Here is a 16,525-nt window from a genome sequence, read left to right on the forward strand (position 1 = left end):
ACTGCCCCTTCCAACTGTGAGCCAGAACAAACCCTTCGACAGTACAGCTTTGCCACCTGTTTTATCAAAAAAGTGTTACTAATACACCCCATTACCAGAAAAAAAAAAAAAGAGGGAATTCAAGTAATTTTTCCTCCAAGGAGCCCTGAAAAATCAAATCTAATAGAAGAGCTAACTGGGGTCTTTTTAAGCAAGAAATAATTTAAAATAATCCAAGCAGTCTATATTTCTCTGAGGTTCACACCACACTGCATGACACCTACCCAAAGGCCATTATCCTTCTTGGGTTTATTTATCTTGGCACGGAAACCACGCAGACTGTTTCTGGGAGCTTTCTAGCTCAAACCACATGAGATGAAAGGTGGATTCAGTTGCTGAAATTCACTAATCTGGGAGTGTGATACCAAACGCAGTCATCAAACCAAAGGACCGGAAGGAGAGGAAAAATGCCGTGAGGCTGCCAGATGCTTTACTCTCAACAGCCTGAGCGTGTGCAGGGGGCGGACACTAGAGAGCAACCGGCTAGGACTGAAGGAAGAATGAAGGAAACAGAGAGCATGGGGTCCAGCGAGCTCAGTGATGGAGCAGAGTGGGCGCAGCATGTGCTGCGGGGGTATTTGGGGAGCTTTGCACAAAGGAGGAAAGACATACCAGAGGACGCCAAGGACACCTTCACAAACCATGCAAGAAGTTCTGAAAAGATAAGGCATGCTTCCCAAAAGGCAGGAAGCAACTGGAATACAGAAGAGAACGATGCGGCACCATCAGATGAAGAATGTAGGAGGCAAATTTGGACTCTCGCATGTAAATTGTCTGCTGTGCTTATTCCAAGGCTTGGCTACCACTGATTCATCCCACTTCACTTAAAAACAAGGAGATGTGTGCTGTGGCAGGTTCTGTAGGCTGTGAAGGTGTTGCTCTGATTGGCTGATAAATAAAAAGCTGACTGGCCAGTGGCCAGGCAGGAAGTATAGGCGGGATAAGCAGACATGGAGAATTCTGGGAAGAGGAAGGCTGAGGCAGGAGACACCAGCCTGCCATCCAGGGAGCAGCATGTAATGGCACACAGGTAAAGCCATGGAACACGTGGCGACATATAGATGAACAGAAATGGGCTGAGTTTATGTGTAAGAGCTAGTCAATAGTTAGCCTGAGCTAACGGCCGAGCAGTTTTAATTAATACTGTGTGTTTACTTGGTTCTGAGAGGCTGCCGAACGGGTGGGACACAGGAAAACTTTCAGCTACACAGGTGCCTCCCCAGCCCAACTTGAGGATATCAGGAAAATGGGATCTCCCCCATAACGAGAAATACTGAATGCTCCTGTGCCTGAACCTGACAGAGATCAATGTGACCATCAGGAACCCATGGCCTGGTCAGAGTGGACAACAAAAACATGGCAAGTCTCACAACACAAGCAAACAGCGGGTAGGAAGTGGGTACCAGGCAAGATGAGCCAATCGCTTTTAAACAGAGTACAATGTAGATTCCCTCTACAACCACATTAGAATTCTTAGGCTGGGCCATGAAGGGAGAGTTTACACTTGGGAGAAGAGAATGACAAACAAAAACCAACATTAAAAAAGGAAAACATCCTGTCTGAGCCTCCTGGTACACTTGGCTGAAAGTTTTTAAAATAAGTATATATATATGGAGAGAGACAGATCATCCTATAGAGTAGCATAAAAAAAATATAGGATATATGGACAATGAACTGGCTCACAAACATAATGGTTTTATTTTTAAGAACAGAAACAGCATCATCCTGCCAATCACACGAAGGAATGAGCAAGAACAGGGGTGCATGCTTTGAGAATGCACACATAAGACACACACAAAGAGGAGCTAGAACATGATGCAGCCAAAGCTCGGGGAACCTGAGGAAGGAGAACAGGGTAACCTGGGAGAGCCTGAAAGCTCTATTTACTAATCCCAAGGGTGTGTCCACCTGTGCTTAATGAGGCACTATTTGATATACTCTTCACTATATTTTTCTATTTAATACTTAATAAAATAAATCATTAAAAAAAAAAACAGATAAGACTAACAGAAAGGACATCTTCTACATTGCCCTGGGATCTCTTTTCACCTTTTTCATAAGAAGTCAGGGGAAACTGCACAGTCAAGAAGGCTCTTTAAGTCTTATCTTGATGGGAAAGGGATCAATTTAATTAGACTCTGAATCAAGCAGGCCTTAAGAAAGAAAACATTCACACTGGTGTTAGAGAACCTTCATTTCCATTCCACGGAAAGGCGGCTCAGTTTCTTTCAATAAATCCAAGGGGGATTCAAACTGAAATGCCAGGCCAACACAGGGGTCCTGTTAACTGTCTGTCTCTATGGCAAGTAAGTACTCCTGACTGAAGGAGCAGAGCAGCTCTGGACAGCAGTTTGGATGTGGCCAGGCACACATTGGAACTACACATGCCAAATGAGAATGTCTTCACATCCTGCGCTGACAAGAGTTCAGACAGACAGGTATGTATGTATGTATGTATGTATGTATATCACATTCCATGCACGTCCATGGGGAGGGAATGTGTTGAGATCTGGGAGAAAATACCCCCAGGGACCCTCCATTCCCTCCAGCCCCAGAAGGCAGCATGCTTATCCCCCTTGGAAAAACATCAGTCTGCAAGCACAATTCAACATTGTTTGTAATAGCCAGAACCTGGAAACAACCTAGATGCCCTTCAATTGAAGAATGGATAAATAAAATGTGGTACATATACACAATGGAATACTACTCAGCAGAGAAAAAACAATGACATTATGAGGTTTGCAGGCAAATGGATGGATCTAGAAAAAATCATCCTGAGTGAGGTAACCCAGACTCAGAAAGACAAACATGGTATGTACTCACTCATAGGAGGATACTAGATGTAAAACAAAGATGACTAGGCTGCTACTCACGACTCCAGGGAGGCTACCTAGAGAGCAGGACCCCGGGAAAGACACAGGGATCGCCCAATGACAGAGAAATGGATGAGATATAAATGGACAACCTGGACGTGAGTGGAGGTAATGAAGGGTAAAGGTCGAGGGAAAGAGAGCTTGGGGGAGCAGGAGATCCCAGCTGGATCAAGAACAGAGGGGGAGAACAAGGAATAGGAGACCATGGTAAATGGAGACCACATGAGAATAGGAAGAAGCAGGATGCTAGAGAGGTCCACAGAAATCCACAAGGATACCTTCACAATAGACTGCTGGCAATGGTCAAGAGACAGCCAGGACTGACCTACTCTGGTGATGGTCAAACACCCTAATTGTCATGCTGGAAATCCCATCCAATGACTGAGGGAACGGGATGCAAACATCCATGGCCAGGCCCCAGGTGGAGCTCCAGGAGTCCAATTTGTGAGAAAGAGGGGGGTTTGTATGAGCGAGAATTGTTGAGATCAAGGTTGGATAAAGCACAGGGACAAATAGCCAAACCAATGGAAACACATGAACTATGAACCAATGGCTGAGAGGCCCCCAACTGGATCAGGCCCTCTGGATAAGTAAAACAGTTGATTGGCTTGATCTGTTTGGGAGGCATCCAGGCAGTGGGACCAGGAACTGTCCTCAGTACATGTGCTGGCTGTTTGGAACCTGGGGCTTATACAGGGACACTTGGCTCAGCCTGGGAGGGGACTGGACCTGCCTGGACTGAATCTGCCAAGTTGAACTCAATCCTCAGGAGAGTCTTTGCCATAGAGGAGATGGGAATGGGGGGTGGACTGAGGAGAAGGTGGGGAGTAGGAGGGGGAATCCGTGACTGATATGTAAAATTAAATTATAAAAGAAAAAAAAAAAAAACAGGTGGGCAGGGCAGCACTTTCACATACAGAGCTAACAAGCCTTATAAAGATTTTTCTCCTCCGTGAGAGGAGGCCAGCCTGGTCTACAAAGCAAGTTCCAGGACAGTCAGGGCTACAGAGAGAAACCCTGTCTCGAAAAAATACAACAACAACAACAAAAAAAGATTTGTTTTTTCTTGCTATGGTGGCATTGTCACTGGGCAAGGGCCTAAATGAGATCAATAAAAGTTCTTAACAGACGGCCTTCTTTGTACAGACTCCATAATTCTACAGACCTGCTGTGCCCTGCCCCCATACCTGTGGCAAACACCCTGGAAAAATACGACAAAAAAAAATGTTGAAATATTACCAGATTTAAATTTAAGAAGGCAAAATATGGGAAGGAATACAAAGAACAGCAGATGTATGATTTGTGTTTTATTTAAATTAAGAACCAAGAATGCCAGTCAAGTGAACTGATAAGAGGCTCACGGCAACTGGCACATGCCTGAGAGCTGAGTTGATTCGCAGCCTGGCAAGGGAGTTCTGTGCTCTGCCATCTCCAGCCATGTCCCCAGCACACCTGCCAACTGTGAGGTCGTCAACAACGCAAGGAGGCCTGCAGGAATGCCTCCTTCAGGCCCAGCCGAAACAGCAAGAAAGGGATGAAATAAACATCAGACGGCAAATTACCTCCTGTTATAGAATATTGGTTTAAGGTGTGTTACTTTTGTTTATGTTGCCTTTGTGTAACTGGGAAGCTGTGTTACTGTGCCTGTGTAAAACACCTGATGGTCTAATAAAGAGCTGAACAGCCAATAGCAGGAGAGAGGATAGACAGGGCTGGCAGAGAGAATAAATAGAAGGAGAAATCTGGGAGGAGGAAAAGGACATCAGGAGCCAGCCACACAGCCAGCCACAGAGTAAAAATGAAAGTAAGGTTACAGAAGAAAAGGAAAAGCCCAGAGGCAAAAAGTAGATGGAATAATAAGTTAAAAAAAAAAAAAAAAAAAAAAAAGCTGGCAAGAAACAAGCCAAGCTAAGGCTAGGCATTCATAAATAAGAATTCGTCTCCTTGTGTATTTATTTGGGAGCTGGGTAGTGGGTCCCCCAAAAAAGTAAAGAGCCAAAACAACCAACAACAACCTCCATGGAAACCTCGGGTATCAATGGAGACAAATATATATAATTAGAAAGGGAAGTTGGCCAAACAAGAATGACCCTTCCATACATTAAATTATATTAAACCAAACTGACAACTAAGTTATCTCGATTTTTTTTTCTTTTATTAGACCAATCGTTATCTTTTTTGTTTCCCTTTTAGAGCCTGAGGAAAATACAAATGTAAGAGCAGACCTCAGCCCTGAACAGAACCTCCCTGCTCCTGCTAACATGAGCATCATCTCCCTACCTGTCTGCAAGCAGGAACCTGCAAGCCCATCTGAATCTGTGCCTTCCCACACATAGGGAGGACTGTCCAAAGGCCAGAACTGGTGCTTGCCATTTCTTCTTCTCCTGTGGTGTTCTTCACAGCGGGGATCCTAGTTTTTAAACTGCTGGTGCTGTGGGCTGTTCTGTATGCTGTGAAGGTGTTGTTCTGATTGGTTGATAAATAAAATACTGATTGGCCAGTAGCTAGGCAGGAAGTATAGGCGGGAGAAACAGACAAGGACTTCTGGGAAGTGGAAGTCTGAGAGAGTAGATGCCAGCCCGCCGTCCAGGGAGCAGCATGTAACGGCAGACAGCTAAAGCCACGGAACACATGGCGACATATAGATGAACAGAAATGGGCTGAGTTTAAATGTTAGAGCTAGTCAGTGGTAGGCCTGAGCTAATGGCCAAGCAGTTGTAATTAATATAAGCTTCTGAGTGATTATTTTTTAAGTGGCTACAGGGTCCACGGGGCTGAGCAGGACCAGAAAAAAAACTTCAGCTACACTGCTAGAATTCATTTAGCAACTAGCTGTTCATACTGCGGTAGCTCTTGGAAGATTCCAATGACTTGACTGTCTGCCCTGCTCTCTGAGAAGGTTCATGCATGGAAACTGGACCTTGAGTTATGGCAGGAACCGATTTCTAGCTTTAAATCTCAGGGGAACGATTAAAGGGACCTTGAGCAGGGACCCTCTCTGTTTTTTTGCCCATCCAAAATCAAACACACAGCGGGCCCTCACACACCAGCGGGACAAATGTTGGCCGCTGTCAGGCCCTTTTAGGTTCACTCACTCATCTCGACAGCACATCTCTCACGCCATCCTGCCCTCACCAACCAACCTGACATGCAATGCAGTGTTAGATACCTTGCCTGGCTCTGCAAACTCCTCTTCTAGTCTCCCGTGAACAAGGCCCCCCCGACTGCAGCTCTCTAACTGTTCCAGGAGTTGTTCTTAGCTTCATCCCTCTTTTCTGCACTTAGAACAGCCCCTCCTTGTCTCCCCCCCCTCCCCTCCCCCATCCCAGAGGCAGCTGCCCTCAATTTGTTTCTATGCTCCTTCTTCCCTCTTCCTTTGTTGCAGCAGAGGACAGCTGGTAGCTACAATTAACCCTTAAGGTCACCGGATCCCTTACAATGTGTTTTTAATCCCAGGTGGCATTGGCATCAATTGAAAATCTCTAATGTCTGGAGCCCCGTCCCTGAACAACTGCATCAGAACATAGGTCTGTAGTCCAGGGATGGTGATATTTAATGCTCCTGGGTGATGCAAATAAAATTTTCAACAGCACGCTCCCATCAGGCTTCGGGAAAGTGGGGACAATGGGTCCCTTCTACTCCAGGGCTGGGATACAGGCCTGGAGCATCCTTCATCACCTTACTTCACCACCATCTGTAGGTGACATGTCCTGGCGTGAAAACCTTGGAGAGACTTCCACGAATAATGACATGATTAGGGCTGCAAATCAGAGACACTCGAAGCTGCAGATCGGCTTTGTGCCCAGGAGATGGACAAGAAAGAGAAAACAACACAGCCGTGGTCAGTGGAACAAATGAATCCATCACTGGGCCCCTTCGACAAAGTCCTGCCTAAACCTGTCTTCGAACACTGCTTTAGGAACTTTTATTCCCTCTAAGACAGCTAAAGCCCCATGAACCATCTCGGTACTCTGCTGTGTCAGCAGAATGTGAGCATGTGGGAGAGCATGGGTTAACTCACATCCTGAAGAGCTGGACTGACTCAAGGACAGGCACCATAGATATTGTACAGCTAGGAGGCAAATAAAATAAAGATACAACAGTCAAGTCCAGAGATAAGACCTGAAACTACCACAAATATGAACAGCTAGTAGTTAAGTGAAATCAAACAGTTATAACTAAGATATTTAGTTATAGACTAAGATATTTAGTAGGAAGAAAAGTAAACATTAAAAGCAAATTCTAGTCTTTGGACAGTCCTCACTGTATGTAGGAAAGCACAGGTTCAAACTTGGGCTTGCAGTATGCAGGCAAGTAGAAAATGGAGGAAGAGGCTGTGGGTGGAAGGAGAGAAGAGTCTACATCAGGCTGGGGTCTGACCTTGTACTTGAGTGCCTCAGGCTCTAAACAGGAAGAATCAGAGGACAAGAAATGCTTTGCTAAAAACAGTGCAGAAAGCAAAGCCAATGTCCGCTCTGCAGACAGCACAACACCCATGTGCTAAGAAGATGGAGAGTCTGTGGAGATCATCCCAGTATGCAGGGAGTCCCTTACCGGACAAGCAAAATTGATGAAAATTTAGTCAACAGGAAAAACCAAACCCTGAGAGGAGGGCCTTCTTGCTTTTCAAATTGCCTTCTGCGTTACACTATATTTGAGCATGCATGCAAGATAAACCCTACAAAGAGCATTAACATCAAACTGTGTTGCTGTGCAACAATCAACATCTTCAGCACCAAGCTTGCCTCTATAGCTTTTCAGTCTTGTAGACTGAATTAACATGCCCCTAAAACTTACAGTACTCGCTGAGTTTTTTCTATTTACAGGAAAAAATAAATGTTAATAGAATAATACATTTGTTGTAGACTCTGGACATGAGATTTCCAGAGTCGAGGCAGAACAGAAAACAGCATCCTGAGAAACAGCTGAATTAAAGAAACTAACCCACCATTCACGGTGCTGCAAGCAGGTCATGCTTGAAGGCAAAGCTCAGCAATATCTGCACGAAAGCGGCAGAGGCAGGAGGATTACCAAGAGTAGAGGCCAATGAGAAAACCAAATAAATAAATAAAAAGAAGGTCTCTACCCTAGGTCACTTTCTGAGGAACTTTCAAGAGTTTGTGTTTGTGTGTTTACTGCTTTTTCTACCTCTTCTTTGTTTTTGTAAGCCCATCTTTACAGGTTCCTGGGGACAGAAGCAGGGACAGCACCTGAACACACATCTCCAGACTTTCCCAGGTTCCTTTGTGTCTGGACCTGGCATGCTGCCAAACCTACCAACTGCTCCCCAGTATTCCTGAGGCTGAAGGCGTCCAAGCAGGCAAGAAGCAACAGGACTTGGGGGCAGGGTTATGCAAAACCTTGACATCTATCAGAAAAACTTCAGATAGGCAAGTCAAAGGACCAAAATGCCCGTCTGTCCCTCATTCCGCCTTCATTCCATACTGTTTCTGTAAAGTATTCATGGCAGGAATTTAGGTAGCTCTAGAAGATCAAGCAGGTCAGGAGTAACTGTGGCTGCACCTACTTACACCTTTTCTGAATCATGGGTCCCCCAGCTCTGCAGTACAGAACCAGACTAAAACAAATAAAGGCTGTAACAGTGTGAAAGTCTCAATTCACATCCTCCTTTCAACCTCCACTCTTGTTGATTTTCCGCCATCCGCTCTTGAATCTGTGTTGACAATATGCTTGCCAACAAAGAATACTTGCTGTGTCTGTGAGGCCTCCTCCGAACCCTTTCCTTCGAGGTTATGGACGTGGCTATCCAGTATCAGGATCGTGGAAAGGGTGGGACAGGATGCATCTCAGTGCTCCAGGGTGGGGTGAGCCTGAATGAGGCCTTGGGAGTAGAGAGAGGGAACAGGAGGAAAAAGGAGAAAACGGTAGAGAAGACAAAAACAAAGTGACCTAAGACCAAACCAAGAGGATGGCCAGTGAGTGAAGAAGTCAGAAATTGAGGCAGACTGTGAAGGATCAGAATTTACCAGAGCACAGATTCCAAAGCAAGGGTGAAAGTCATGTTCTACAGAAAGCTAAGTACAAGCTCTGCTCCAGGGACAAGAGAGGCACTCTGGCTAGACAGAAACCAAAGAGTGAAAATGGACAGGACTCCCTCCTGCTGACCCCTCTGCCTTTTCGCTGGCACAGACTCCCTAGCAAAGCGTCATACCTTGGAGATCAGAGCCACCAGCATTCAGCACCATAGCAGCAAGAAGATACCTCTAGCAAGAAAAACTTAGCTGTGCTGAATATACAGCAACCAGGCTAGAGGCAAGATCTTGAATTCAAAGATGGCGACCTCACCCAGTGACTATCTGGGATCACCACGGGTCAATTAAAGGGGAGAGGGTTGTTCCCTAAAAACCGTTCCGTTTCTCTATGACTATACCTGTTGACTAGTGAGCAACCTGTAACCCGCACGGAGCTGGAGCTGTAGGTTGAATGCAACTAGAAGAAAGCAAGCCTGCTAGCCACTTCCTTCTGAATGTGAGTCCCATCAGAGGACAGACAGAACTGGACAGGAATCCGCCCTGTTGACTCCTCTGCAACTCCCGTAGCTTCACTTTCTCAAAGGGCTCTCCTTTCCCCTGCCCTCCCTTGCTCCTTCAGCCCTCTCCCTTCACCTCTGTTCTCTGAGAACATGGCAGCAATGAATGAGGAGACCCCCGTCCCTGCAACCTAGATCTGCCTGTCCTCCTGTTCCTTTAAGCCTGGTTACACCGTGTCTCTTATCTCCCTGGCAGGGAGGGAAAGTCCTTGCTGCCCAAAAAAGCCACACTCCACTTAGGCATAGCTCCATCTATCTCTCCTTCTACCACTGTTTCTCCTCCTGGCTGTTGTCTCCAGTCCTTTTCAGTGTACTCCCATATACCCCGGGAAACTCAAATCCTTTAAGAACACCGCACCGGCCTGCTTTCCTTCATTCCAAACTCCTGCCTCATTCATACGCTGTTTTCTATCTTTCCCAAACCCCTGCTCCCTTCAAGCCACCCAGCCTGGCATCTTTCGCTTGAGTTGCATTGACCCTCCTCTTGAGGGGTTCCCAACCCTTCAGCTGTCAGAGACTAGTCCTGGTCTGTCTGTACATCATCTCTGGGCACCTACCCTCATCCTCAGGCAGCTTCTCCCACCTTGAAATATAAGCTTCTCTGGGTTCTCGTGGTCAGTTTTCTCTTTGCCCCATCAGCCTCCGTGGCTCCTCCAGGAGGGTGGTCTCCTTTACAATCTCCTCTGGTTCCAACAGCCCCTAGTTTCTGCCTGGGATTCCCTCCTCCTTCTCTTCTCTTTCCCAACTACTCCAACAAGGCAGGTACGTGAAATACAGGGTGTGTGAAAGCCAGTGTCTGTAAGCTAGCTCTACACTAATGGCCCAACACATGACTTCCCTTTCAGCAGGGCTGACAACGAGTCCATCATCTTATGACTAGCATGTTCTCTGTTCTCCAATCTTTCCCTTCTTTGAGGCCATATTCAGGTCCTTACTTCTTCTAGGAAAGAAAAAATATTCCCCAGTGATTCCGTAACTACCCACAATTCTCCTCGTTTCAAGACTCCTAAAACATGGGAAAAGTCTGCAATGCAGGGCTTACTGTGTAATTACAGGCATTCTTTAAATGTACCTTAATGCCACCCATCCCTATCCTGTCCTTTCTCTCTAACAAAGTTTAAGTTCCAGAATACAAGAATTCTACTTCTTGGACCTTATACTGGGCCAAACCAGAAATGTCTAAATAATTACCAGTTGACAGAAAACAAGCATGACATTTTATATACTAAAAATCCAAAATCATACACTATTTTCATTTATCAAGCCATCTAAGAGAAAACCAGACTTCAGTGACAATTTCTAATCTATTTATTCTCCTAGAGTCACCGTGAAGGCAAATGTGGAAAAGCATGGCTAAACCTGTAAAACTTTCAAAAAGTTCTGAGAATTTTTAAAACAACCTATTTGTTGAACATTTCATAGAGAACATAGGAATGTAGTCAATAATTTGTTTTCTGCAAAACTCTTAAGTACAGGTAATTTTTTGTTCAACTTATAGGGAATATTCATAAATGAGGTTTAATTCCTTACCAAAGTTCTACAAGAGAACCTGGGAACAAGTATGGTCAAACTAAAGATTTCTGCTCAACTTCTTTTGATCAATACAGCTCTGGAAGTGAGGGCTGCTCACTCACACAGTTGAAGGGTGTCACATCCTCCAGGTACAAGAATGTCAAGTTCCTCACCAAATAGGAAATTAGCCTGTCTACGTCATCCTCACAATCCGAACCAATTAAATCTCCTCTCTGCAGCAACATGGCCACTCACTGAAAACCTTTGGACACACACACTTGGGGCCTAAAACTTAAACCAGAGAACCAGCCATCTTCTAATGTCTCCTTCTTATAAGCATCCAGGCAATGGACATTTGCTCCTAACATTCCAGTGCCACCAACTGCGCAGCATCCTGAGTACCGTCTTGGCATGGTAGAGTACGCTGGCTCCCAACTCCCTCTTTGCCTCACCATGTCCACTATTTTCTTCAGTTATCTTCATTTGAGCCAGAATTGGCTTAATATCCAGACCCTGGATCACACCAAGCACCACAGCTTGTTGCCTTCCTCTGGGTCATTTTTGCTAGATGTGCATCCCAATAATAAAACATTGACTATGCTGCTCTAAGATTTATTCAGAAACTGGTCTCCAGATACCTGTGCATCCCTCAGGAAGAAAGGTTGTTAGTTTCTGCACTGATGGACCGCACACTCAAAACACTACTGTATGAGCTAGGCCCATCACACTCAACCACTGAAAACAACACCCCCACCTCCTTGCTTTTCTATGCTGTAATGAGAAACATGGTGATTCCAAAAAAAAAAAAAAAAAAAAAAAAAAAAAAGTCCAAGTCTTAACTAACTGCCCTTACCCTTTGTAACTTTATTTGGAAAACAGGTCTTTGCAGGTATAATGAAATAAGGGACCCTGACATGAGATAATCCTGAACTTGGAGTGGACCCTAAATTCAATCTATGTCTGCTCATTTTGGGAGAGACCTAAGGCACAAAGACACAGGGAAGAGAGGCAGGTAAACTTAGGTGCAGAGGCTAGATTTCTCTCTCCAGTCATACACTGAAGGGTATCTGATGTGCAAGGAATCAAGGAAGGAGTCTATCCTAGCGTTTGTGAAGCTAACATCTTGGTTTGGGACTTTGGTCTCCTGAACTGAGGGAGAAGGAATTTATTATTTCAAGGAGCCAAGTGTGAGGCAATCTACAGCAGCTCAGACCAACAGGCAATCCAAACTTCCACACATCTTCCACCAAGGAGCCGCTCAAAACAGTGGACATTGAACTAAGAGATGGAGGCAGATATGGGTCTCTGATGAGAAACATCGTAAGTGCAGGGCAGGAATCTTGGACCAGGACCCAGACACCAAATCACTATGGGAACTTGGATCTACCACTTACCCACAGTTCTTTTGGTACTTTGCCTAGCAAAATAAAGTAAGTAGCCTATAAGGTTTTCTAGCCTGCCTGAAATACCCTCACACACACACATCATCAGCTTAACTGATCCTTAATTACTTCCTCCTAGTCACTTAGTGTTATTAAATTTATTTTCATCTAAACAGCTTTCCGACATTAAAAAAAAAAAGGAACAAAGTGACATTTCAGAGGCCTTGCTACATACACTCATGTAAAATCTAGGGCAATTGATAATAGGCTAAAAAGTGATTTTCTACAATATCACCAATTTTTTCCAACAATTTACATGTGGTTGACCCATTTCAGAAAAACTGAACATAAACAGGAGTCAAGCTGAGGGTCACTCACTGGCCCAGCATTTAAGTGGTTGCTTAAGTCACTTGTGTGACTAATTTTTACAGTCACAAGTGACTTCTCCGGGGGCCTTTCTCCACCAGACTGTAATTAAGGTACCACACTTTTCACTTCAAAGCATCTGGCCAAAAACTAAATAAACACAACTGCCACCAAAGGGCAAAGGCAACAAACGACCAGTTGTGTCAGTAAGAGTCCAACAAAACAAAAACTACTTTACCCATCTTTATAAACCTGGGTCAACAAAAAACACACTCAGTTTCTTGTGTTAAATGTCTCCTTATGGGGGGGGGGAAGAAAGAAAGAAAAAAGTATGAGAGAAAGAGAGAGAGAATGGGAATGAGTCATTAAAGACATTTGACAATGCTACTTGTAACCCATCCCACCATACATCCTTCTGTTGAGCTGGGCTAAATTAAAAATCCTACTTTTAAGTGGTTTCATGGGTCACACATGCCTTTCTTTCCCTTTATGTGTGTATAGTGGCAGCCTTGGTTCTTTTTTACCAACCAAAACACAGAGGAACACGAAGCCCAGGGACTCATATTTCAGTCTGACAAAATATCCATTAGAAACACTCTGACTTAAACTTTTCCAAGCCAATTCATCTTTCACAGAAAAAAAAAAAAGAATATAAACTCCCTGGGCCAACGGTTCAGTCCAATTGGCACAAAGAACTACGTTTCCAAGACGAAACTTTTTCCTTCCAGGTGGAAACCTACCGCGAAAACCCAAAGTCCCTCCAACCTCTGGAGGGCTCACTGAACAAACACAGTTTTCAATCCCAAAGTCCCTGGCTTTCCAGTGTGAGCTCACAGACTCAAAGTATGGGGCTGAACAACTTTATCTCACATTTCTCGGCCATTGGTAGCTTAACTTTAGAAGTAGTTCTGAAAGAGCACGAAAGCTAAGGCATAAAACGGCAAGGTCTCCCTATGGTTTCGGGGACCACAAAGAGTCATCCCACGCCCAAGTGTCCTGCAAGCTCAACCTCAGGTGCCCCAAGCCAGGATGAATGAGCTTTAACTGCACCGACTCAAGTGTTTATTTGCATCCTCACGTGGTGCTCCGCAGCCCGAGCCGCGCAAAAGCAAGGATGGCATGGGGCGCGCCCGGGAACCCCGAAAACTTTTCTTTGCAAACTAAGGCGCAGAGGCGGTTGGGAGGGCGATGGGCCACCCTGGTCCCCACGCTGAGCTAAAGGGCTTTCCCAGCACCACCCCCTGCCCGCCGCTGCGCGCACACAAAGGAGCATGGATACAGGGGAGACCCCCCGCGCCCATTCAGCGCACCCCACCCCCAGGAAAGGGCCACGGGGCGTCCTGGGTTACTCACAGGGTGACCGTGCGGTTGGGCAGCGTGTCCGGGGGCAGGACCTGCGCGAGCTCCAGGCTGCTGCACACCACCTTGCCCTCGGCGCCGGCCGCCCTGCCGGTACCCCGGGGCCGACCGTCGTGCTTACACCCCGCGGGCAGCGCCACGGCCCCGCGCTCTCCTCCAAACAGCAGGGCGAGCAGCGCCAGCAGCAGCGGCGGTGGCGGCGGCTCCATGCCGCTGGCCGGGGCCTGCGGGCCGAGCGGCGGCACCGGCCTTAGCGGGAGGCGGCGGGGCGAGGCCGGCCCGGCGGTGGCCCGAGCCTCCCGGCGGCCCGAGGACCGCTCCTGCTCCGCAACGACATGCTCCTTTGTCCGCGGCCGCGCTCGGCCTCCGCGGAGACGAGGGGTCAGGGCCGCCGGGTCGCAGCTCGCTGCTCGGCCCGCGGGAGCACCGCCTCCTCCCAGCCGGCTCCTCCCTGCGCGCCCGCTCCTCCCCCAGCAGCCCCGCGCGCTCCCGGGGCCGCCAGCCGACCCGATCCCGACCCGGGCACGCCCCCAGGTCCTGGCCGGAACTCTGCTACTCTTGCATGGGGCGGAAGAAAGTTCTAGACCAGTCCCAACTCCAGCCGCGCTGCGGCTCTGCTGCACGTTTCCCAGCGCCGGCGCCGCCTTTCAGACAAAGCCACCCTGAGCGCCCCGGAGAGCCCTAGCCCGAGGGGGTGAAGTTCCTTCCTCCAACCTGAGGAGGAGAAAGAGCCTGAAAACAATCATTCCGAAGAAAGGCAAGGTTGGAAACTTTCATCTGCCCCATTATCCGCCAGAGCAGGAAACAGGTTTCTCTCCAATAAACTGAACTCGGGAAGCTGTCGCTGGCCTGCAGCGGCAACAGCCATGGGCCAGCTGAGGATGCATAGGGACCTTTAGACAGAAATTTCTGAGGCCACGGAAAGCTCGGGTGTTAACCAGTTGGAGCAAGAGTGATGAAGCATCCAAGAAACCCTATTTGAATTCATTATTCATGCCTACAGCTGCAGACCCCACCCTAACATTTGCAAGACCAGGGCTCACGTACCCTATCTTTATATTTTATAGACACTATACAAGCCAACAAAAATGAGTTTTATTCTCCCTTGGGAAACGGACTTCCTTAACAACCAGGAAGAGCAGCTTGGTTTACAAAAAGCTCATGTACATTGGAGTTTCACCCTGTAACATATAAGTCAGAGAGCATGTAATCACACGGCCCTTGGCCTGTCCATCCCTGCCTGGCTTTGCTTCCTGGGTCCGCTTCACCCAACAACAGGAGGGGCGTGGCACACGTGTGGACACCTGAGACTACTCAGTCTGTCTGACCCTCCCGACAGCCACACGTAGGCTGCCACAAGGGCTCAGGAGTGGACATTCCAACTGCTTGGTCCTACACTGAGAGACATGGAGGAAAAGGCGGGCATTTTTTTTTACTTGCATCTAAAAGCCCCGCCCCAAAAATTGTTTCCAAGATCGTGTCCCAGAAATACTTATTTGGCTTTCTCAATAGTAAATATCTAAGTGTATACTTAGATAAGTGTGAATAACGCATCAGTTAACACTTGTTGAAGACTGAACTATCAAATATCTAAACCTAATAGTGTCTAGCATCTACTAATACACTCAATGCGATACAATTATTCTGGATCTGGAACTTGGCGTATGACTTGGGGGAAAGAGGGCTCCAGACCTGGTGATAGCCTTGTACGGCTACATAGACCTTGAAATGTATCTGCCATTCTATAGGAAGTTTGTTGTTGTTTTGATTTACTTTATTTCACTTTAATTAAACTCAACTTTAAACGCTACTACATATGTCTTGAACAGCATAGATTATAGCCACTATTAAGTAGTTTTAACATTTATAACTAACTTTAGTTATAAACTGGTATTTTCTATTAAGATGAGGTTGGTCAAGCACATTTCTGTAGAACTTACTTGAAGACGATTATTGCCTAACGAAAATGACATCAGCAATGTCATCATCATCTGGTATCCCCATAAAGATAAAATCTTACCATAATAATCTGAAAGCCTTTAATTGCCGTGTTGCTGGTGATACAGCTATAGACAGCCCTGTGAAGTTAGACTGTATGAAAATGATCCCTATCACAGAGATAAATGTGTTTGAGTGTTCTGAGATGTGCTTAGCATAAGCCTTAAGGTTGGTGTCATCTTTGTACTTCACTACAGCTGAGAACACTAAAGTATGAAATTACCAGAAAAAGGGATGTCACAAATGAGACCATTGAATCCAAAAACAAATATGGAGGAAATGGTTTTATTATATGGATAAATTCAGCCTTCTTTCAAGGAAATCATTCAGACCATCTTTAAACATAACTCGGTTTTTAAAAAATCACAAACCGGAGCAGGCTTTAGAAATTCACAAAACAGCCAGGCCGTGGTGGCAAATGCCTTTCATCCCAGCATTCAGGGGGC

The 16,525-nt window shown here is 46.2% G+C and overlaps 1 protein-coding gene across 1 annotated transcript in view; it reads right to left on the reverse strand.

The window, feature by feature from the left end:
• Positions 1-14,526, reverse strand: part of Adgra3 (adhesion G protein-coupled receptor A3) — a 107,868-nt gene extending 93,342 nt beyond the window's left edge. The window contains exon 1 of the mRNA XM_028865896.2: positions 14,076-14,526. Coding sequence (XP_028721729.1) covers positions 14,076-14,290 — 215 coding nt within the window. The 5' untranslated portion in view covers positions 14,291-14,526. The remainder of the gene's footprint in view (positions 1-14,075) is intronic.
• Positions 14,527-16,525: the final 1,999 nt, after the last annotated feature.

Source organism: Peromyscus leucopus, chromosome 10 (assembly GCF_004664715.2).
Source record: "Peromyscus leucopus breed LL Stock chromosome 10, UCI_PerLeu_2.1, whole genome shotgun sequence".
NCBI lineage: Eukaryota > Metazoa > Chordata > Mammalia > Rodentia > Cricetidae > Peromyscus > Peromyscus leucopus.